This window comes from Molothrus aeneus, chromosome 8, assembly GCF_037042795.1.
Source record: "Molothrus aeneus isolate 106 chromosome 8, BPBGC_Maene_1.0, whole genome shotgun sequence".
NCBI lineage: Eukaryota > Metazoa > Chordata > Aves > Passeriformes > Icteridae > Molothrus > Molothrus aeneus.
The window spans coordinates 20,630,633-20,653,102 of NC_089653.1; the positions used below are offsets into that span (position 1 = coordinate 20,630,633).

At 36.0% G+C, this 22,470-nt stretch overlaps 1 protein-coding gene across 7 annotated transcripts in view; it reads left to right on the forward strand.

The window, feature by feature from the left end:
* The window catches only part of CPEB3 (cytoplasmic polyadenylation element binding protein 3), an 80,345-nt gene that overhangs the window by 31,377 nt on the left and 26,498 nt on the right, over positions 1-22,470 (forward strand). For 5 of the 7 annotated variants that reach the window (XM_066554226.1, XM_066554229.1, XM_066554230.1 and 2 more), the window contains exons 4-6: positions 7,670-7,726; positions 17,267-17,290; positions 21,781-21,948. In XM_066554226.1, the coding sequence (XP_066410323.1) occupies positions 7,670-7,726; positions 17,267-17,290; positions 21,781-21,948 (249 nt within the window). The remainder of the gene's footprint in view (positions 1-7,669; positions 7,727-17,266; positions 17,291-21,780; positions 21,949-22,470) is intronic. The other 2 variants (XM_066554227.1, XM_066554231.1) reach the window with 1 other exon arrangement.

The window sequence follows — 22,470 nt, forward strand, 5'->3', positions numbered from 1 at the left end:
CCTGTAGGCCATGGAAATTGAGTTTATTTCAAGGTCACCAAAGCAGATCACTTCTTTTAAAGCATGATCCACTTGACCTTGAGACAACATGTGATTAAGTGATATTTTGGGAGGGACTTCTTTATTGCTTTCAAGTGTGGAGCAGAGCCCGTCTGACAGGTTATTGGTGCAGCAGCAATGATCTGAGCCTCACTCCTGCAATGCTGAGTTACTCACATTGAGCCAGGCTGATTGGCAGGCTGGCTGGGTGCTCTCCAGTGAGGACAGCCAGGGTCACTCAATCACTCTGTTCTTTTTGTGTATTTCTTGCTGTAAAAGAGATTTGAAATCTAGCTCTGAGTTTTCTGGACCTAAATTACCAGCATATCCATCTAAGTTGCATTTTATCATGAGCCCAGTCTTGGGAGAAGGTGCTCAGTGTCAGCTCTTGTTTTGTTTCTAAAACTGATTTCTTTTTCTTAGCTTTTCCTGCTGGATAGGGAAACCCTTCTGTATGTTCCTGGCTTTCTGTCCTCATAGTCTGGGAATTGTGCAACTTTAAAAGTCATTTGCCATTTTTGTACTTTGAGATTTAAGGAATGTAAATTAATTGAAAAGGAATTCTCATTTTCGTTTGTCCCAAGACCCTTTGGCAGATTTCCCTACCTGCTTTCTCTACCATCAGGACCAGCTTCAACATTTTGCTTTCAGTCAATACTTATAAATACTTTCCTTCTTTCAAAAGGAGGGAAAAAAAGAGGGAAGAAGCTGAGTAAAGGAATTGTTTAGCTTCACTTAGTTAATGACAAATTACAGTGTACAGCCCATGGTATCTGGCTGTTACCCATGTCAGTCATAACGAGGCCTCTTGGACAGAAATGTGCAGGAATCTCCTAAGATGTTTTTCCTGAACAGTCTTTTTTATTTTCTGAATGGCCAATAAAATATATTATACGCTACAAAAATATGAGTGACAGTTTTGCTTTAATGAGGAAAGGTTATATTTGCTGTATTTTATAACCTTCTTTATTTACATTCTGCTTTGACCTAAAGGTGTAGGGCAAAAGTAAATTATCAGAATGGCTATGGGTAGATGCCACTTATCACTGACCAGAACATTTCTTTCCTACATAAAAGTGTCTCCTGTCTGTGGTGTAATATGTCACTGTTGCAATATGTTTATCCATGTCAAACTATTGCATTACAACACAAACAAAGGTATTCTGAGCTATAAAAAATATTTTGATCAGAAGTAACTAGCAGCTGCCTTTGTTCTATTTTTAAATAACTAAATAAAATATTTCAGCTGTGTTAGATCATATGCTGTGCACATGTGCTATTGACAGGTCATGAAATAAGTATAAAACTGAGGAAAGAAATCATATCCTTCAAAGTATTTCTTTTAAATTTACTGTTACACTAGATCAAAGTATTTCTTTTAAATTTACTGTTACACTAGATAACAGTAATATTTGCTTTTTTATTCTAAATCAGAACAGAAACAAACTTTGTAATTTACAAATCTCCACCTAACAAAAATTGTGGTTTTTTTTAAAGAAGTGTGACACAGCTTCAAATATAAATAATTGGAGACAACACATGTACAGGGAGATTTCTAGAGTAGGCTTTATAATAGATCTAATTTCAATGGATATCACACTGTAGAGAGATACACAAAGCATGTTTTGATTGTGTCACAATATTTCAGTAGAGATCAAGATGTTGAATATAAATGTACAACAGTTCACAGGCAGAAATAGCAACTATGGGGAAACTTTATCTTGATTTTCAGTACTTAATGTCACTCATTTATTTGTGAAACACAAAACTGAAGTTACTGGGTTACTACTTCATAACTTTTGTAAAGACGCTATCAGGTCATATGAAAACTCAGCAAAATTTAGGATTTCTTGTTTACATTTAAATTACTCACATTTTTGACAGCCAAGTGTTTGAAGATTATGTAACTTAAGACTGTTGGATTCTGTTCCACAGAATGGACCTTCACTTTTCCACTTTAATTTCCATTCATTTCAGTACATGCCACCTGATTTTGTTCAGCTGTAAGTGTTCCTAAGCTTTTTGTAAGCAAAGCACTAAGTTTGCCACATGACCCAAGAAAAGTGAAGGTGAATGGATAATATTTGTGTTTGCAGTCGGCAGCTGAACACAAAGGTCGTGCAAATAGAACAAATGTTGTCATCTCAGTGCTAGGAATGGTGCTACACTGTTGGAGCTTTTTGCAACACTTTCAGTAGGAAAAAAGTGCAGTGTTCTAGCATTTCCCAAAATCTCAATGCTCATGGAAAACAGAGTGAGCAGACAGATGTGTTTGCACATGCATTTGTGTTTAAAATTAGGCCCCTCGTGCTAATCCTTTTGAAGGAAAGAGAGTATGTTGCTTTTCCATTTGAAACGCTGCTTATTTTTAAAAATCCTGTTTAATTTTTTTTTTCAGGACAGAATAAGGTCATTAAATGGTTCATATTTTTTAAATTAAATAAGTGCCTTTTGCAACAATCCTGTAGTATGGTCATACTTCCTAATTTGCTGCTGGCAAACAGCATGTCCTTGTTTTTGACCTGCTGAATCTGTTTGGTCAGGAGTGGTGGGGTTTTTTTATTTGCTTTGTTTAGTTTAAGAAGTGGTTATAGAGATAGCAAATTTTCTTTCTCTTTATTTCCCTCTTTTCGTTGTGCTAGTGAAGACTGGCCTCACAAAGACCTAAAGCTGTTTTGCTTTTTTCTTTCTCACTTTGCTAATGTTTTGAGGGTTTTGTATATTTTAGTCTAGATTCCTACTGGTAAAGTCTGCTTTGATATTGTTTTATTTTAGTCCTCCCAAACACACCAATGAAAAATGCCAATATTGCTCTTTTGAAACAGTTCTAGAACTTCATGTAGAATGAGCATGTGTGTACAAATACTTGTCTACCACTAATCAGTAATGCAAAATTTAAGTTCAAGTATTGCTTTCAAAGTACTATTAGCTTGAAAATATAGCTGTTTCAAGCTAAACGTGTTTGCACTACTTAAATATGTGCAAGACTGCTGTGTTTTATTGGAGCAATGTAATTTATTTATAAAGTCTGCATTTCACTGTAATGTATATGCTGTTTTATTTTATGCTATTTTGTTTTCCCTACTGATAGGATATATTTGCTTAGTCAGTGATAGGAAGAAGTTTTATTACTGATATTCATAGCTGATAATTATACATTTCTCTTCACTTTGCCACAATATGTTTTTGCACAGTTAAAGTATATACATGTGAACACAGTAATAATTCTTCATATTTCCATCTGGCAAACAATAGTACTTTTGTTCTGCTCAGTATTTTATTTTTTTTTAAAGATCTGTAAGTGTGGGTGTTTAAATTATGGGTGTGAACAAATGGCAAATATACATAAAAAAAGAGGAGAGAGAATAAAGTCAATAAACTTCTTCAGAGAGCCACCTCTTATTTTTATATTTTTTTATGTGGACCCTTGCTTACAACATTCTTGGTGTTGAAATTGTCTTGGGCATGTCTGTTATTGTAGCATAGCTTCACATATCTGTAGTTTTGCGGGAAAGAACAGAGAATGGTTGAAGGTCTACTCAGGTAAAAACTATTAAAATTCCTGTATATGCACACGTGCTTCACACTTTGTGGCCATTTGTGAACCCTGGAGCACACACTCGTGGCTGAGCTGGGGGTGTGGGGAGTCGTAGGTTCTGCTGTTATCTGGGCTCCCAAATACATCAGAGTCAGATGAATAATCTTATTTCACATGTTTGGGGTAATATTCTGGTTTTTGCACTCTTCTGTGTCTAAACTTTACCCTCCTCCACTTGCTACCTATCTATTCAAATAAGTATTGCTGGATTTTAGTGCCTTTTGTTGGCAGTAACTTGGAAATGATAGGAAAGAGTGATAAAGGAGGTATTATTACTAAGGAAATAGAGCAGACCTAGTCCTGTTGCCAGTTTCATTTGACCTTGCCACAGAATTCTTTAGTCATAAATTGTAATTGATATAAACAGTGATCTTAAGAATTATGTGAGAGGAAGTTCTCATTCCAAGGAAGTTCTCATTCCCAGAAAGTTCAGGACAGGTCAAAAGCAGACCAACTTTGCTATTTTCTAGCAAATCTTATGCCAAATACTAATTGCTGAATTGGTATAAGTGGTCAATCTGGTGAAAATCAGGAGGTATAGTAGTGCAAGAAGTTTTTCTCAATATATAAGCAATGAACATTGTTTCTTGGAATGTTGATTGTAACATAAGAAAGGTTAAAATAGGTAACTGTAGTCTTAAAAGCCCTTCACTATGTGAGTGTTCATATCCAGGTGCTGATTAGGGTTACACAAGTTCCAAATAACATGAAGCACTTAGGAAGAGCAAATGAATAAAAGAAGAAATGCAATAGTGGTAAAACTGTGTCTGATACTCATTTTTGCTATTTGTGGAACAGAATTATTTCTCAAAACTGATCATGTAACTCAAAATCATCTGGACAATTAAAAAAAGTTTATTTGCAAAGGAATCAAGAAAGATTCATATGTGGGATGGGTCTACTTTCTTAAGTTGTTAGAAAGATTTCAGAATTCATTCAAGATCAGTATGCACCTTTACAAAGAACAAGGTAAAGTTAAATCTATTTGCCATCTCATTTCCAGTACAATGCAGAAGAGAGGATGCACAGACTTGATGTGCTCTAAAAAGGATTTGGGCTCTCTGCCATTACAAGTATGATATTGCACATGCAGCAGGGCACACAGGCAGTCCAGCTAGAAAAGTCTCTCCAAATGTTGTTAGGAGAGATAATTTAGGAAACTTAATGATGTAAGATAAGCAACAGTGCAGCCTGGGCTATACAAGAATCATCAAGCCTTCATTCATGCTCTGAAGTGTCTAAAGAGGAGGAACTATACAGCTAGATTTTTTTCTTTCTAAACTAGGAATTGAAAAGACATGGAAGAGTGATTATTGTTGTAGCCTAACTGCAATGCTCTAAGTGTATGTTAAAAAAGCATGTAATTGAAAATATACTCAGGAAATAGTTATGAAACCAAGACAGGCAGACTGAAAATGGCAGATGTACACTGACTACAAGTACTGGGGATGTTGTTACTGAAAGGGTTCCTATTTGTGATTTCACTGAACTGCTGGAATACATAACTTCTGTGCTCTTAACTTCCCTACGTTTCTGTTTAGTGTACTTAATATTCTTGAAAAGTGAACCCTTTATCTAGAGATTTTGTTTTATAACTATAATTAGTAATATGTGCTTATATAGATTTTGTAGATGTTCAGGTAACATACATGTGTTTTTCCTAAAATTGGTTATTTTCCAGTTTTCATTTATGTGTTTCACCTCAACAGGTCTTTGAAAGTACATATTCTTAATTATATTTCACAGTTCTACATTGCACCTTTAAATTAAAAAATTATAATTTCCTTTCTGTGCTCTCTTGTTGTTCCTTAGATAATTATGCAGTTTTGTAATCTACAGATGGCCTGTTTTTTCAATTGAATAATTTGCTTCAAGCAACAAAATATTAAAACATTAATATGAAAGGCTGTATAATTGTTCACAATTAATTTGTTGTCTCATGACTGGTAAATTGCCAGTCTCTTTAGAATGCTTTTAGTACAGGTGTGTTTTGAAAGGATTCCATTAATCTGTTTCTGTGGAGTTGCACGAGGGAGCTCTGAAGATGTACAGAATTATCCTGCAGGCTGGCTTAGCTCAGTGGGAGAACATGTCCTTCTGCTTGTGCTGCTCTGTATTTTCTGCTCCTCTCAAAAGATAGCTGACAAGAACTGTTTAAAAATAGCAGGCCAAGGGCAGGTGACAAAATGTCACACAAGCAGCACCTGGTCCAGTGACAGCCTGGAGGGAGGAAAAAACCAAACCCAGATGTCACAGATAGGATTCTATTTCTGAAGTCGGTTGAACAGCAGAATTTCAGCTTCAGCAGAGGAAAAGAGAAGGAGCCATCCAAGCATTATGCATTCAGATTTTACTCTATTTTTTCATAGTTTTTTTTTCCTTCTATTCCAAGTATTAATTTTAAAGTACAAATTAGTACAGACACCTTTTCTCTTTACAAGTAATACCTGTACCCTCACACTCATTAATGCACTGGTAAGGAAAAGGGGATTAATGTTCCTCTGGAGATGTCTGACGTATTCTAGCAAAGGTTATACTAGATGAAATAATAGCAGCTTTAATGTTTCTGCAGTGCCAGATTAATGTGAAAATATGTATAGGAGAATTATGTCTGTAATTAGGAAATGTGAAGTGGTTAATGAAGATCATCTCTTTAAGAAGCTTTGCTCAAGGAGTTGGAAAGTAAAAATGGAAATTCTATTTAACTTGTTCCTCACTTCTTTCTGGAGATGCTCTTTGCTTCCTAGCCTTATTGTGGTGTCATTTTTTTCTAAAAGAAGGAGAAAACTTCAATGTGAAGAAAAGATTGATTTACTTTTCTTAACCTGCTTATGACTTAGTTTCAGAAGTGTATTGAAACTTCATGCTGCATCTGTTCAGAAAGAATATTCATTACAGCACAGCAGTTTCTGTGACTGGAAATAGAAAGTTTTAATTATCAATAGGAACTAAAAATGTTGGAGAGGATTGGCTTTAGTTCTGCTTTGCCAGAGTTTGTTAAAATTAGGGTTTGCAGAAGTGCAGGAACATAACCATTATATTGGTTTTCAGTGTGGTGAGTGGATCTTGAGCACCCATATTTGAGTGTCCATGTAGTGAAGAAATGTAAAATGACCTCTTCCTTAGCTCCCAAAGTTAGCCACAGACCTAGAGATAGGAGAAGCCTATGAAATGGAATTCCATTATATACAGGAAGTTACTTACAATACTTATTTGAAATAAATTTTTACCTGACCATAATTATCCTTTTACATCTTTTTCCAAGTAAGGACCAATACAAATTACAGCTTGTAGATTTACTTGGGTGGTTTGATTTAAAAAGGCCTATGCCAAAGTGTCTTCAGGATGAGATTTAATACTTCAGCTCAGTTAAAAAGCATCCAAAATGAATCTGAACAGCACTACTGCTGTTAGCTCATTTTTTGCTCTAACAGTAAAAGTAGATTTATCTGCACTGAGTCTCCTTTAGGTCAAGAATATCTATTTTTCAAAGTACATATGAATGTACTGCTTGAGAACAATATTCCTTCCAGCCCAATGTCTTATTTCAAATGGTAGGTGATGGGAGAGTCTTAGGGAAGAATGCAAAACCAGGGTAAGAACTCCCTCTCCAACTATCTATTAACTTGAAAGCTAAAGGTGCTGCATCTAGTATGAAAAAGAATGATTTATTTTTACCAATTAAGTGGAGTTTTGTAATGCTGTACTCGTTATTGGAAGCCAACTATAAGTGATGTAACTGCAGCAAGGCTGAACTTGAGGCCTTGTTTTGAAAGGGTAAGCATAATGCTTTCTTAGTGCAAAGTAAAGGAATGTATTAAAATAATTGTTTCATTGTTTATGTTTTAAGTACATAATACTGAAGGTACTGTGGTGTTAAATATTTTGAATGTGTATTCTTGGGAAGTTGTCTTCAATTGGTAGAAGATTCAGCTACCCTGACTGTTCATTCCCTTTAGAAATTTTTCATATTAATGAATTTAATTCAGTTTGAAATAAAAACATTGAAAATAGCTTTTACTTACATTGCAGGGCGTATGGGAATAAACTTCCATCATCCAGGAACAGACAATATTATGGCTCTTAACAGTAAGTAGTTGATGTCTAGTGGTTTATATTGCCATGTAGAATATTATTTCTTACATCTACTGTGTGTGTAGCTGTACAGTCAGACATAAATATGTGTAATGTTTGCATAGAAGTTCATGTTCACTCTCTGAGAATGTTTTTCATAAGTCAATCACCTCTGATTCTTTATATTAACTTTGTAATGGCTTTATGTGTTTCACTGCAAGCTTCATAATGCCTGCTATGGAGAATATTACAGAACAGTCTCTCTTGTTCCTTCTTTTGTGGGTGTGTATGTGTGTTAAAGCTGTAATTTTGATTTCTGATATCTCTCCAGACATATTTCTTCCTGTTGGGATGAGCTGTTACAAGTTTTGCATACAATTACATGGACTGATGGCGTTCGCCTTGTTGGTTTCCATTATGTAGATGGGAACTGGGAGACATCTTAGAACTGGGAGACATGTTTAGACATCTAAATAATGAGGAAAACTGCACTTCACTGAGAGATTATTGGGTTTTTTTTCTGTCAGGAAATAAAAGTAAGATTAAAAGTCCAGTCATGAACATATAGACTCAAAAAACCTGGCAGAACGGATGTGGAAGACAGTTCCTGTGTGGGGAGGGTGGGGGACAGGGTGTGAGGCAGCACCAGCAGAATGCTGAACTGAACTGTGCAAATCAAAGCAGATATTTGTCTGTCTAATCCTGAGAAATGCTGACTCTTTTGAAATGTCCATTTTTGTTTACAGTGTTGAGTTAGACATTTTAGGATTACTTACAAACTTCTCTAAAGTTTTTGCCTTTGCACTGTCTATGTAGGTTAGACTGTGTATAGTTGAAAACTGCAGGGGTTTTTATGTAGTACCAAGCAAAGAATAATTTATAGATGTGAAGAACCAAAAATTTGTAATAGATAAGATGCAAGGTGTTTAACATTTGGCTTTAAAGGCCAGCTTTTGAAAACTGTGACTTTGCTTGTCCTCTTCTTAGTTTTACACAGCTAATGGTGAGGTGATATTTTGGGGAGTTTTTGTTGTCACAGTTAGCATATACACCCCATTTCCTTATGGCACATGAAATTATGGGAAATCAAATAATTAACTAGGAGAAACGTTTTGTTTAATTAAAGAGATTATTAAAAGAGAAAGCTGTTCATGCCTCTCTGTGTAAATAAGGTCTACACAGTTCAGGTGTCAGGTGTTTGACATGAATTCTAGTCTCAGAATGTATTTGTTGTTCTACAGTGTCCATTTCAAAAAGTTAACTGCAATAGAAATAGATTTGTGAAGATGGGATACTATGATTGAATTTTGAATTACCTTTAAAAACTGACAGTTATGATGAAATACATAGTAGCATTTCTTACAAAGTCTAACATACATAGTAGCATTTCTTACAAAGTCTAACAGATTTTTGAAAGATGGGAATGAAAAACTGAAACAAGTTATACTATTTTGGAATAACTTGCTTTTATCTTAAATGAATGTTGTGTTTTACTCTGATTCCTTTTTGATGAAAATAATGAAAAAAGCTATTTTCCTGTCTAATTTCTTTGAACTTTTTACAACAACTGTATACTCTAATAGTTTATAAAAAACAATCATCTTTTGTAGCTATAGTCCTGTTGCATGGTGAACACATCAGCATAGCTAACTGAAGGACCAAAGCTATATATATATATGTATGCATTTGCACTATTTAAATATTATTGGTTTATTCAAATATTAACTGTTTAAAGACTTAAATAAGTGTGGAATCATAAATATGCAATTTATGCAAAATTAAATTAAGCACAACACCCCAGTCTGAATAAGTTCCCATATATTTTTCCTCTTCTGCAACTCTTTTCCCTTCCTTTCTCTACTAGGCAAGGCCACACCATTTTTGGCCATCAATGAGAACCCTTAGCTAGAATTATTGTACTGTGAAACCTGTTGGGTTTTACTTTCAAATCTTTGAAGAGCTGAGAATAAAAGCAAATATTCAAGTACACAAGCTTAAAAATTACTTTCTGTGATTGAAATCCTTTTTTGTATGTAGCTAAACTTGAAAAATTTAGAACTAGGTAATTCCCATGTAATTCATTACCTTTTCCCTGTAATGGGGAAATATACCAAGGAAAATTTAGTTCAAGAAGAAACATTCTTTTATGTGCTGGAATGGCTGTGATTTGGGTTAAAAAAATTAAATAAGTCAAATAAAAATTCCCAAAAGATACTTCATCACAGTATTTTTTTGGAATAATTTTGAGAACTCATGTAATTTCTTTAAATCATAATACTTGTCATATCTATGTTTAATTTCTGTGAAACCAAACACTCTGCTGAGTCTGCAAATCCAACCTTCCCATTCTATTTAAATGCATTGCTTCATAAGCATTTTTCTCTTTTCCTGTGAAGACATAGTAATAATCTTTAAGATTTATTACTCAGAGCTCAATTTCACACTGACAATGTAGGCAATCTTTTGAAGGTGGAATAGAACATGTGCTCATGCCAAGAGCAATGCAAAACTTCACATGCTGTAGGGAGAGGGGAAGATTTTGGGGGATGTTTGTCTCCAGCTCCTCATCCTTTGTGGCAGCACTTCTGACTGTGCTTCAGCTGTCGTTCCTGTTTGCTCATTCCAGCCTTTGGGAACTGGGCATTTTCCTGCCTGCCTGTCTTGAGCCGCTGTCTGTGGGTGTTGGAGGGCATTGTTTGCTGTGAGGTGCTGCTTAGCTGGCAGCACAGGGGGAGCATGCCACCACCGTTCTGTTCATTGTGCAAGGCTGAATCATCACTAGCTGAAAACACTGAGTTCTGAAATAATGAAATTCATGGGGTAAAAGAGATTACTTTTAAATGCGTAATTATTATGAATCTCTTAGTGTCATTAGTGGCATTATGCTTGTGTACATACAGAGTTGAACATGTGTATAAACATGTTATGTTATAAATGCTCTGGAAGTTCAGAATTAGGCTTCTGTAGAGGAATGCAATGCTCAAATATTCAGAGAGATCCAAGCACAATCCTAAAGAACAGCGAAACAAAAGGAAGATGCAAATATTAGATTGGAAGCATTTTTGAAGGGGAAGTGGTATAGCTTTTGTCTGTACTAGATCTAAATGGAATTTCTCAAATTGAAATAGTGTTTAGAATCAATTAGTGACAGAAGGTAATTTTTTAGTTCATACTGGGCTAAACAGTGCAAGAATTTTTATAAACTTTCATCTACAGCACCTTATTAAATAATTGATACTGTAATTTGTAGGGGAAATGTGGAATAAATTTAACTCAATGTGTCCTCCATCCTTTCTCTTGCTAATATCCAATACCATTTGTAGCCATACATTTCTGCAGCCATTGCTTCTCTTGAATATATGCTCCTTTCTGATTAGCTGAGCAATCAGGACTGAGTGATCAGCATGAATGCATAGTCAGCTACATGGCAGGTGGTGAGCTGTCTTTAGGGCTTCTTGGGAACTCCAGAAAGCCTCAGTGACTTCAGTGGGAGAGAAGTGTGGCAGGTGAAAAAGGAAGATGGGAATAAATGAGGGTGTGTGATCTCTATAAAGAAGCACTGAAGGGTTGTGCTGAGATCCCTAACAATCTTCTGTAAAATAAATGTAGTCTAAAGGTAGTTAAATGAAACCCCTTTGTGAAATGCTGGAATTTTGTTTTTTGTAAAGCTCCTCTGCACAGTGACTTTGCAGTCCTGTTGGGCTACAAATGTTCCATCTGCTTCCACTGTTCATTCTTGTCTCATACAAAAATGTGTCATCTGTGAGGTCTGGTACTATTTGCTCTCCGACTGTCTTTTCTTTTCATTAGTGTAATTTAGTTCTATTTATTCAGAGTAAAATAATTTGAAAAAGACATTAAGGAAAGGATTTGGGGCACTTTTTAGATGCCTGTGTTAAGATTTTGGTTTTGTTTTATTAGTCCTATTTATGTGGGGAAGTTGTCATGCCATGACAGGAAATGTAATGCCAACAAAACCATTTCATTTTTTATTTTCGTGTTTCTGTTGTTTTTAAAATTGCCTTGTCTCCTTAAGAGCTATTGTACTTAGCTCTTCCTGATGTGCTGTTTTCAAACACATATAGTGTTTAGATGTAAAAGTTGCTGAAGTAGCATTTTATATTTGAAAGTTTTGCCAGTGCTACTGTTATACCTTGAAATAAACTGCTCCAAATTGAAAGCTTCTTGAATTACTTTTGTCTTGCAAGATCTTCGGTTGGCAGTTTAACAGCTAATAAAAGCTTTCTTTTTGTAGTGGTGATATTCTGGGAAAATGTGTGACTAAATTCCAAGAGGCATCAATCTCATCTAATAGTTTAGTTCTTGCCTGTAGGAATTTGCTGAGCTCTTTAGCCCAGTTGCCAGGTTGGGTTACTAATGTGTCACCATCTTAATGGCATATATAGAATAACAGAGAGGAATAAAAAACACTGAGAAAACTTACAAGGTTTGCAAAACTAGTCCTGATTTAGTTGTGAAGAGATCTGAGTGAATACAAGTGGAGGGAGAACATGTCTGATGTGAAGTGAGAGCTAGCAAAGCCAGCAGGGTTCAGAGGAGCCCCAGAGTGTGGGAGCTGTCACTTTGCACATCACCTTGTGAGGTTTTTCAGAAGCAGCTGTACAAGCATTTGCTATTGATGCTGCCTTGGAGGCTGTGAGGTGGGCTTGCTGATATCTCAAAGTCCCTTCTATACCTATTGAAATTTTTAAAAGGGTAAAGGGGAAGCAGGGGAGCAATAGTAAGTACATGCTTTTTCTTCTTTCTTCCTTTCAGTTTTTTGTATTGGCATCTGCACTTCCTGAGATCCAGTCTGGCTGTTACTGAAGGCAGTATCTCTTATCAGTGGCTGCTAAAGGCTTTTTCTAGCAGAGGAAGATTTCTTAAGTTGTCTTCCTTTTAATCCAGCTTGGTAGCTCTTTAATGCCTTCTTGTTTGTTTGTTTGTTTGTTTGTTTGTTTTCCCCACTGCTTTTCCTGCCTCACCACCTCACCAATGTGCTTTCCTTTCATCTCTGTGATCCTCTCTATTGTGGGTTAGTGCCATCTGTTTCCTCTGAATTTTAAGATTTGCCAGGCTACTCCAAGAGCATTAGATATCATGCTAGAAGAGATGAAGCAGCCTGGCTGTTAAAAATGTGAGTTTTATTGGTAACATATTTTTTAAACTAAAATGAAAAGATGAAAATAGATAAACCTTCCCTCTTGCACAGTTGCTTGGCTGCTTGTATGCCTCGGGAAAGGACACCTAAGCTGCTTTTGGATATTGAATGCAGTTCATGTGTTTGATCAAGTGTTTGAGGCCCAGTGTGTGGGACTTAGCTGCATACAGCTTACATGTAGCTATGTAGCTTGTGATTTTCTGGTGATGAGATTCTGTTGTATATGTTAAAAGGGAGGTTGCTGCAACACTTGCATTGTTAATATTGGAAAAAAATCGACTGCAAGGGACTGTTGAGGTTCATATAACCAAATCATTGTAGTGCCCATCTGCACATCCAGATGTGCAGATCTATTAGTGGAAGTTGAGAACCACCTTTTGAACCACTCGTAGATGAGAGTCCATCTTTGCAATTCTTCTGGATGATCCCTCTGTAGCAGAAAAACAGATTGCATAATTATACTTGATTCTGTCACCTTCCCTCAGTTCATGAATGCATTTCCCTGGTATTTTAATTCACTTGTAAACTTCCAGATCCTAAGAACTTCAGAGACCCTCTGTTCAAAAGCAAAAGCTTGACATATTTTCCTTTCTGATCTTAGAAAATCATTGCATAACTCATAATATCCTAAAGCAAGTATTGTTCTGAACTGCTGACTGCTTCAAGAATACAAATGAGTGTTCCAAGCTAGAAATAAGATTCTGGTACCTTATAAATCAAGGAGGTTCCCAGTCTTGTCAAATAAACTTTCCTTTAGCCAGTATAGCTCCAAAATTTCTAGTCTGAAAATGCTGAACTCTTTTTTTTTTTCATAGAGGTAATGCTATTTTACATCAATTTAACATGTGTCTTCAAGATTTCTTTGAAGTGTGCATCTTTGATATTGTGGCCAAATAACTGCATGAACAAGATAAATACCAGAAGTGAAGAAATAATGTTCTTAAAAATCTGAAAATACTCCCTATTAAGTCTTCCATAAAATATGATAATACAAATAAATGTTGTTGCCTATTTCTAAATTTGAAATTACATGATCAAATTAATTTTAAGTTATGATATGGAGAGCATGTAGATCTAGTCCTTTTGCGTTAATATTTTATGGATTCACAAATTTATTGTTTCCTAGGACTGCTAATTATTTGATACAAATACAAGGTGCAGTTTCAGTCCCACATTATAATAAAAGAGTAAAAAAATCCCAGAAAAGTTCTTTTTCATCAGTTTCATGTAGCCTTGAGATGCAGTTAAAATTTGAGTGAGTTTTGATTTACTGCAACAATGGGCGGTCTTAGCTGCAGGCTTTGGGGAATTCCAAAGCATTCACACTGAGTTTCCTTGATTGCATTACAAGATTTGAGGTTTGGGGAGTTTGTTGTGCTGGTTTGTTAAAAGATTAAAGTTCTGTCCTTCATGATTGATAGAGTTTCATGTTCATAAAAATAGGATTTGCTTCTGGGAGGAGGGGAGTTAATAGTTTCAGGAGAGTTATCAGTGCTGAAAAAGAATCTTGTTCCTTTGCATTTGAGGCCATGCAATTTGGGACACAGCAGTTATGTAACTTTGTACCTGACAGTTACAGAACATTGCTAAGGATGGACAAACACCAAGGCAGGGATGATCCTGCTGTGAGCTGCACAATCCATCCATGCACTTTTTACATGGGAAAATGTGCTCATCCCCTCCTAAAGCACCTGGGTTTGTCTTAATATTAATGATCCAGGACGTACCTAGGAAAGAATCATTTGTGCTGAATTTAGAAACATTCCAGGAGATGGCTTTCTGTGCAGAAGGACATTTATATGTGGCACCAAAACCAGTACATGGGGAGCAGATGCATTAGTGGGGGTACAGTTTAAGGAGCTCCCAGTTGCTTTTTGTCTTCTGTTGGACAAAAAGAGAAAGTAACTTCATGAGCACAGCTCTGGTAATTTCATTGTTTGTAATAGTGCAGTACTCTTATTTTCTTGCAAATGTCTTCATTCAAGAATAATTTCTAAATTGTTTACTTTCTAAAGTATTTACTCAAACTGGAGGCATTATGAAATTCACCTGATGAACTATTCCTGCTATTTAATCTGTTGTGCTGTGAATTTTGACTTGTGAGCAAGATGGGTATTTTTTATTTAACTTGTTTCAAATGACACATTCAAACTTCACATCCTGAGAAAGCAACATAATAAAATGTGCATTGACATTCTGAAGTTGTCATGCTGAATAACTCAGCTTCTTGGAAAAAATTAACATTTTAATCTAAATACTAGTTACAACTGAGATAATTTTCAAATTGTGTGTATATGTATACAAAATATAATCAATAAGGGTGAAACTTCACCTTCTTTGAGTATTTAAATATGATGCAGTGTTTTTAAATCAGCAAAAACTGACTTGCTTGTCTTCCTGTTTAAGTGAATTGCACTATTTTGCCCCTGGAATTTACAGGCAAATATATCTTCAGGGAGTTTCAGTAACTTTTATGTACTTAAAGATTGTGTGTGAATGCAAATATAGGATAAAAGTATTATTCTGCTGTGCTGTATTGCATATAAGTGTTATAATATATGAGTAGCAGTAGGGCATTCTAAAATTTACAAAAGCCTGTGGTAGATTTCTGCCATCATATACTGATCTTGATCAGAGCCTAAAAGTTTACATTAAGCACATAAAGCTTTGTTTTCTTCAGAAGAAACACAAGAGTCTCTTCCATCTCATACTGAAATAATGCTTCTCTATTTAATTTTTAGATTGGTAACATTCTGAGAAAACTCTTTCAGATAAATTGCTCTCAGAATGTGTCCATAACTATACCTTGAAACATGCTTTTTTGGGAATGTGGGCATTCATCAAGACCACCTATATTTAAATAGGAGAATTAATGCTAGAATGAGTAACCAGGGTCCTCCCTCTACGATGCAAGCTTACATCTGTACATTATTAACAAATCACCAATATACAAAAAATCAAACAAGCAGAGTATTAAGACTTGCTACAAAAGATCTGGCCATGATTCTTTGCCATCATAATAACTAATAAAATAGAGCAATAACTAGAAAGCAGGAGGACTAATTCTATTCTTGCTGCAAAGCCAGCTCTGGTGTTAATTCTCAGTATTGCCTGCTATGCAAGAAGCAGAGTCTCTCTCAGGGCTTACCAACCACCTCACTGTGGCTGAGTAGCTGTTCACACAAACAGCCCCTGCTGTCTTCATGTTAAACATAAATTGCAAAGCAATTCATCATAGACCTTGAAATTTTTTAATCCCCCCAATGACATACTCATGTAGTTGCCTTTTGTGACCTCATTGATAGTGGAATAAAAGGTGTGGGGGCATGGTGTTTCTTCAGGGCAGGAGGAAGAAGCTGCTGGGGTAGAGAGAGGTCCCTGTGCTGAAGGAGGGCGAGCCTTGCTCTGGGCAGCCCCAGGGCCCCTCGGGCCAAAGAAAAGCAGCCAGGGAATGCTGAGGGGTCTGGTGGGACACCTGGGTGTGTAGGGCAGGACTGCAAGGCACTGTTCAGAAATAAGAGATGGGCTTGGGAAGGAACAGGAACACTGAGAGTGTTACAATGAGGAGAGAATGAAACAAAGCAAAGCTCTGTTGCCTCTTACCTAAGCTCGCTTCTGTTGAAAAACCCGCTTGATCCCCAGCCTTCCACGTTTGATTACCTTGGGAGGATAGATGGCTTTTGTCATCCATCAGAGATGCTGTGTAGAAGACATGTGTTTTCCAGATTATTTTCTGTTTTCTAAAACTTCAGATCAAAAATTCTGGGTTTTGCATTTGCCACTACATCACAAAATACAGTTCTAAAGTTGTCCAACATTGTGGATTCACCATTGATGCATGTCTCATTGAAATGCTGTGTTAATTCTGGTAGTTATGAAAGCATTTTGTCCATCTAGTTTTATTCATCTGAAGGTACTGGCTATTGAGTTCATATTGTTTTAATAGGATTTTAGTATTTACATATGGTTAATTATTTAAATTGAAACATAATTGGAAAATATGTTTTCCACAACTATTTAATAAAATGCAAACCTGGTTCTTTTAATTAGAATTACTGTTGATGATGTTTATTGCCACTTAAAACCATAATCCTAAATTATTATTTTATAATACTGTCCTATATGCCTGATTTTTTTAATACCTTTGCCCTTTGCTATGTAGAAAACTTGCACAGCAGGTATGTTTGGTTATTTTTTTCCTTCCCTGGCTGTATCATCCTCAACTTTTTTTCTTGTCTTGGATTGTTTGAATTTCATCCTGCACTTTTAAATGTCTTTTCCTTCTTTATGGTGGGAGGGGAAAAAGAGAAGAGGTAGAAGCTACATTCTCATTGCTTTTGGAGCCAAATCTAATGACAGCTGTACCCACAATTTTCTTCTGTGTTTACATGCAGCCAGGAGCTATGGGCGGAGAAGAGGTAAAAGTATTTACTAAATGTTTTGTTTGCTGAATAGTGGGAGAAATAAATATTTAGTTTTCTTGTGGTAAGATGATGTTACCAATTTTAACATTATTTAGTTGATCAATTGCTTTGTATAAATCAATCTCATATTCTTCCTTTGCAAAACAGCTCCCTTTTAACAGCATCTTAAAGGAGTGATGATCCTGAGCTGATAACTTCAAGTGTTGCTATTACTAGAGAACTGGTTGAATGTAAAGATTCTCATGACGTGTATTTGTGACTTGAAATGCACACTGTTCCAAAAAAAGATTGGGTTTGGGTTTATGTTTGGTGTTTGTTTTGTAGGAGACCAATATTTAACTTCTGCATTGAACATTTGAAAATGACTTTTTTTCTTACATGAAACAGCTTTTGCTGAATATTAGACTTCATTACATTGAATTGCCTCAGATAGAACATGTGTGAATACCAATGCTAGTAACTGTCCTCAGCAGTGAATATTGATAATAATTTTAAAAAGATACAGCATTTGAGCACATTTTAACAGTATTTCATCACAGACAACCCTTAAAACATAAAAGAAAACTGAAAATATTTTATAAATGTACAGTGCTACATATCAGTTTATTCTGACAGATGAAGGAACAAGGACAATAGCAAGTCCAACAACTGAGCAAGTCACTAATGCAGCTTACATTTATGTCCTGTGCTGGAGCTTACACAGACTGGTTGTTATTGAGAAAATAACAGTGAAAATGGCAGCTTTTAACAATTACATTTAGATAGTGCCATCTGCATGGGGTACTTTAGCATTAAACTTAATTTTATCTTCTTCCCTTCCATGAAGTTCTCTGCCAGCTAGGCAGGTGACATTGCCCCCTTTTCCAAATGTAGAATTTGCATCACATTTGTGAAGAGCCTTAGAGACAGATGTATGCATCACACAAACCAATATGTCTAAGGGCTTTTGTCATGTGTATGGGTTGAGGTGGTAGGCTGTACAGGCCATACTAACATGGCTTGTAATACAGAATTTGCTCTGATTTTGTTCAAAGCTGACACATTTTAGTGTTCATTTGATAGCTAAATCTGAAACAAAGATTCAGATTTTCCTCACAAACTTACTCTTTGTGAACATGAACGCTGTTTAATTTTATTTTAAGATTGTGGCAGGTGTTTCCAGATTGATCAAATGGCACCAAAGTAGGAAAGGAGGTAGGAATCAGTTGGATACTATGAATTATTGGCAACTCCTGTTTACTTGTAGAAGCAAAATACAATAATGCAGAAGTAATTGTGATGAATATAATTTAGGCTGTTTTATATAAATATTAGTGAAGACAAAACAGGGCAAACAAGTTCTGAATGTGCTGGCTTTTCAGATTTTTTTCTCACTACCAAGAAGCATGTTTCATTACACAAGACTTGTTTCCTGTGTGAAATGCAGGCTTTTCCATACTAACAAGTAGATCTGTGTGTGTGTTTCTTGTCATTAATGTTAGGGATTTTGACTTGCCTCATTCATTTTAAAGTCTGTGATGTTCATGCTTTATCATTACCTTGACTTTTATAATGTTGGTTTTGAGCTTCCTTAACCTTAAGCATGAAATTCTACAACAGTCTGTTAAAAAATGTGTTGGTTATCAAATATTCTCATATATCACTCTCTATTATTGCTTTTAACATTTGCATTGGGATAATATGCAGAGTAACCACAGGCAAGTCTGTGCAAGGACTCATTTTATGTTTGTTATACTTGGCTATTTTAATTAGTGTTTGATTCTGTCATTGATTCTGTCTTCTTCTGCAATGAGAAGAACTTTTGTCAGATATTTCTTGAGGCTTGCCATAAACTCTCAGTTCCCTACTTGATTCTCTCTTTCCTTTGAGAAAAGAGATGAGCATTTCTTTGTAGGTATCATGCTATGAGCTGTTGAGTCATGTTCTTGGTACCTTGTTTTTTAACTTTTACAACCAGTTTTTCAGGTACAGATGTAAGCACCACTGTGAGAAATCAGCTCAAATTATTTTGCTACACTGACAACTCAGAGATGCCCAGGGAGGGGTACAGGAGTATATTACAAAAAAGGTGCATTTAGTGATGTTTTCCCATACTGTTCTCCAAGAAATTTGCCCAGGGGGTCTCTTGAGGTGATGTTTTAATATTTATTGCCTTAGATTGCATTTTTCTCTTGTTCTTACTCATTCCCTTTTCTAAGACTACATACATTTTTAAACATCCCAAAAAGTCTGTAGCAAGGGTTTCCAAAGTTTGCTTTGCTTTCAGCCTTGGCATGTACTGATTGTGTTCAATGCAGTTCATTTTTCCCTTACCAGAGAAGACTGTGAAGAGTCATTCCCTATTCCCTTGTCTGTATGCTTTCCATTATTTTAAATGTATTCTTCTTACATTCAGCTCTATACTTCACTTAGCTATAAACTTATAGAACATCATTTGCATTTATTTAAGGTGAGTGTGATGCCTGTAGACTGCCAAGTGTCTGGCATGGTGCTTAGAGGTGATACCTTGCTTTCTAAGTGGCTGTGAATTTTTATTATTTCCTTCAGAACTCAGTCCTCTCTGCAGATCTGTGTTTTAGTTGAACACCTTGTTATTAATTTGATATGTCATCTTCCACTAATGGCTCATGTTAGTTGTTTGTTTACTTTTTTACAAGAAGGTAGGTTCATGGGCAGGAATTAAAAGATGAATTATCTCTCCAGTAATGTCAATCTCTGAGACATTTTCAGATTTCCAGCTTTTCAATGAGTATTCTGATTTGATATTTTTACACAGTTGTAGTATTCTTCATTATTTTTTCTCTCATGCAACTGTTCTCTTATATTTTGAAATGCATATGTTTATACATATGCATGACGTATTTGTCCATTAATGGAATATTCATCAAAAGTCTTTTGTGTTTTATGCTCTGAACCCGCCATTTCTGACAACAAGTCTTTGAAAGGTAGCAGCTCTACATCCTTCTCTGATTTTGGCATTTACCCTATTTTTTATGTTTATGTGTAAATGCATGGTAGGATTTTTACTTCGGTGGATTTTTGTGTCTCTAATCTCTTCCATTGTTTAACTTTCAATATATTATTTTTAATCAACACTTTTCTGGTGCCTGATGTTTGTAATTAAAAATCAGGCAGATGTTGTGTGTCAGTGACTTTCCTGACTTTATTAGCTTGTTTTTTCTACACAGGATTACTGTTTCTTTTTTTAATCTGTCTTTTGCTACTGGAGCCAATTACTGATATTTTCAGTGTATATGTTTTTCTGACTGCTGTCCCTCTGTCTTGATTTTTCTCCTTGCCCCTGTTTTTATGTCCTTCACTTCCTCTGCTGTTAATACCAGTATAGTATTAAACTGTAGGTCTTGCTGTGTCAATTTCATGTGATTCATTACCTTTGAATTTAATTATGTGCACTTACAAAAGTATAAATATATTTATATTTGTAATCAACCCTCGTATAAACTGTTTGTATCAATTAATTATAATTCCATCCCTGGGAGAAATCCTCCATGATATGAGGGGACAAGTAGCCTTTTCAGAGTTGAGGTGTGGTTCTTATTTATACATCTCCCTATATTGCAGGATATATTTACTCAAGTACAGGGAATTGTTAAATTCCAAAGTTGGCAAGTGTTGCTTATATGCAGTCTTTGAATATTTTTTTCTCTTCCTTGTTAATAAATCTGTTCTTAAGATAATGTGTGTATTCTTTGTTAGTAGCAGAAACAAGTTGCTATTGCATCAGATGGTTACAAGTAAATTCTTTACTTTTCATTAACAAACTGAGTAGCAGCCATTTATGTTGATTTTGCCTGTTCATGACTGAAAGGATATTTTAATTCAGTAACAAACAGGCTGACAGGCCGTTCTAGCTAACACTGTTTTCCTTCAAGTGCAAGTTCTTTGTGGTTTATTTAACAAGATTTTGTTTCTTGTTCACTGAATCTCTTCACTTCCTGTTTAGTATCCACAATCCAAAGCTTTTCCATGTTTATTTTGCTGTTTGCCCCCCTACTGAGTTTGGGCCTGTGTTCCATGGAGGTGGAAGTGCTGCAGCCCTTGCTGTCAGGATCCTGTACAGCACTCAGAGGACTGTCCTGCTCTGCAGTGCAGTGGCCTGAGGGATCTTGAGATCATTCCTTCAAGATCTGTTATGGAAGATGTAAATCTTTAACTGGTTTGAAATGTAAATCTTGCAAAGGTTATTTCTATAGCTGTGACACATAATTTCATCAGATAACATTTCTATCCATTTGCAAGGGTTTGTTTTAAAGCTAAATTAGGTTTATTGTCTTGTAAGGGTAATCCAGTCTTGGAAAAATAGAAACAATACTAATGAACATGAATTGGAAAACTGACCACCTAGCTGGGTCCTTTAGTGCAAGTTCTGTTAAAGTAAAACAGCAAAAGGGAAAGTTTTTTACTGAAATATTTCATTCTCCAGGAAATAGCATTAACTATAGATCCTACAAAATCTGTTCCAGGTCGGTCTTCACTGTTTCCTTTTGAGGATGGCTTCCTAGATGACAGCCATGGGGATCAGTCATTGTCCTCAGGCCTCAGCTCTCCGACACGCTGCCAAAACGGGGAACGAGTGGAACGCTACTCTAGAAAGGTGTTTGTTGGAGGTCTCCCTCCTGACATTGATGAAGGTACTGTGAATCACTTGCATTGCTGACACGTGGGAATTGGCTTTCATATCATTCCTATTAAAAAGGTGGGATTTTCATAGAGGCAAATGAATTTTGCCAGGCGTGTTTCTTGTAGTGCTTGTGGCAGTGCTTAGAACAAACGCTCCCTGCCACCCCTGCAACACCCGAGCGTTTACCTGGTGTTCTTGTGTACTGCAGATCAGAAGTGGCTGCCTAGCAGCTCTTCTGATCTGCATGTCTTCCCACGACTGTCAAGTGGGAAAGCTGAAAAAGGGAACTTAGTGGGTACTGTCTCTCCTCTGTAGTCTTTTCCTATTCTTGGATGTGGTTGACTTTAAAGACTTTCTTAATGCAATCCTTACCAAAATACTGTGGGCTTTAAATAATCAGCTCTTATACCCAGCATGTATCTAGTGTTCAGATGATAAATATAGGGTAATAATAGGGTTTCAAAGTAATGACCTACCCAGCAAGGATGGCCAGAGTTTTTCTCAATCATTATCTGCTCTACTTGCATGTGTC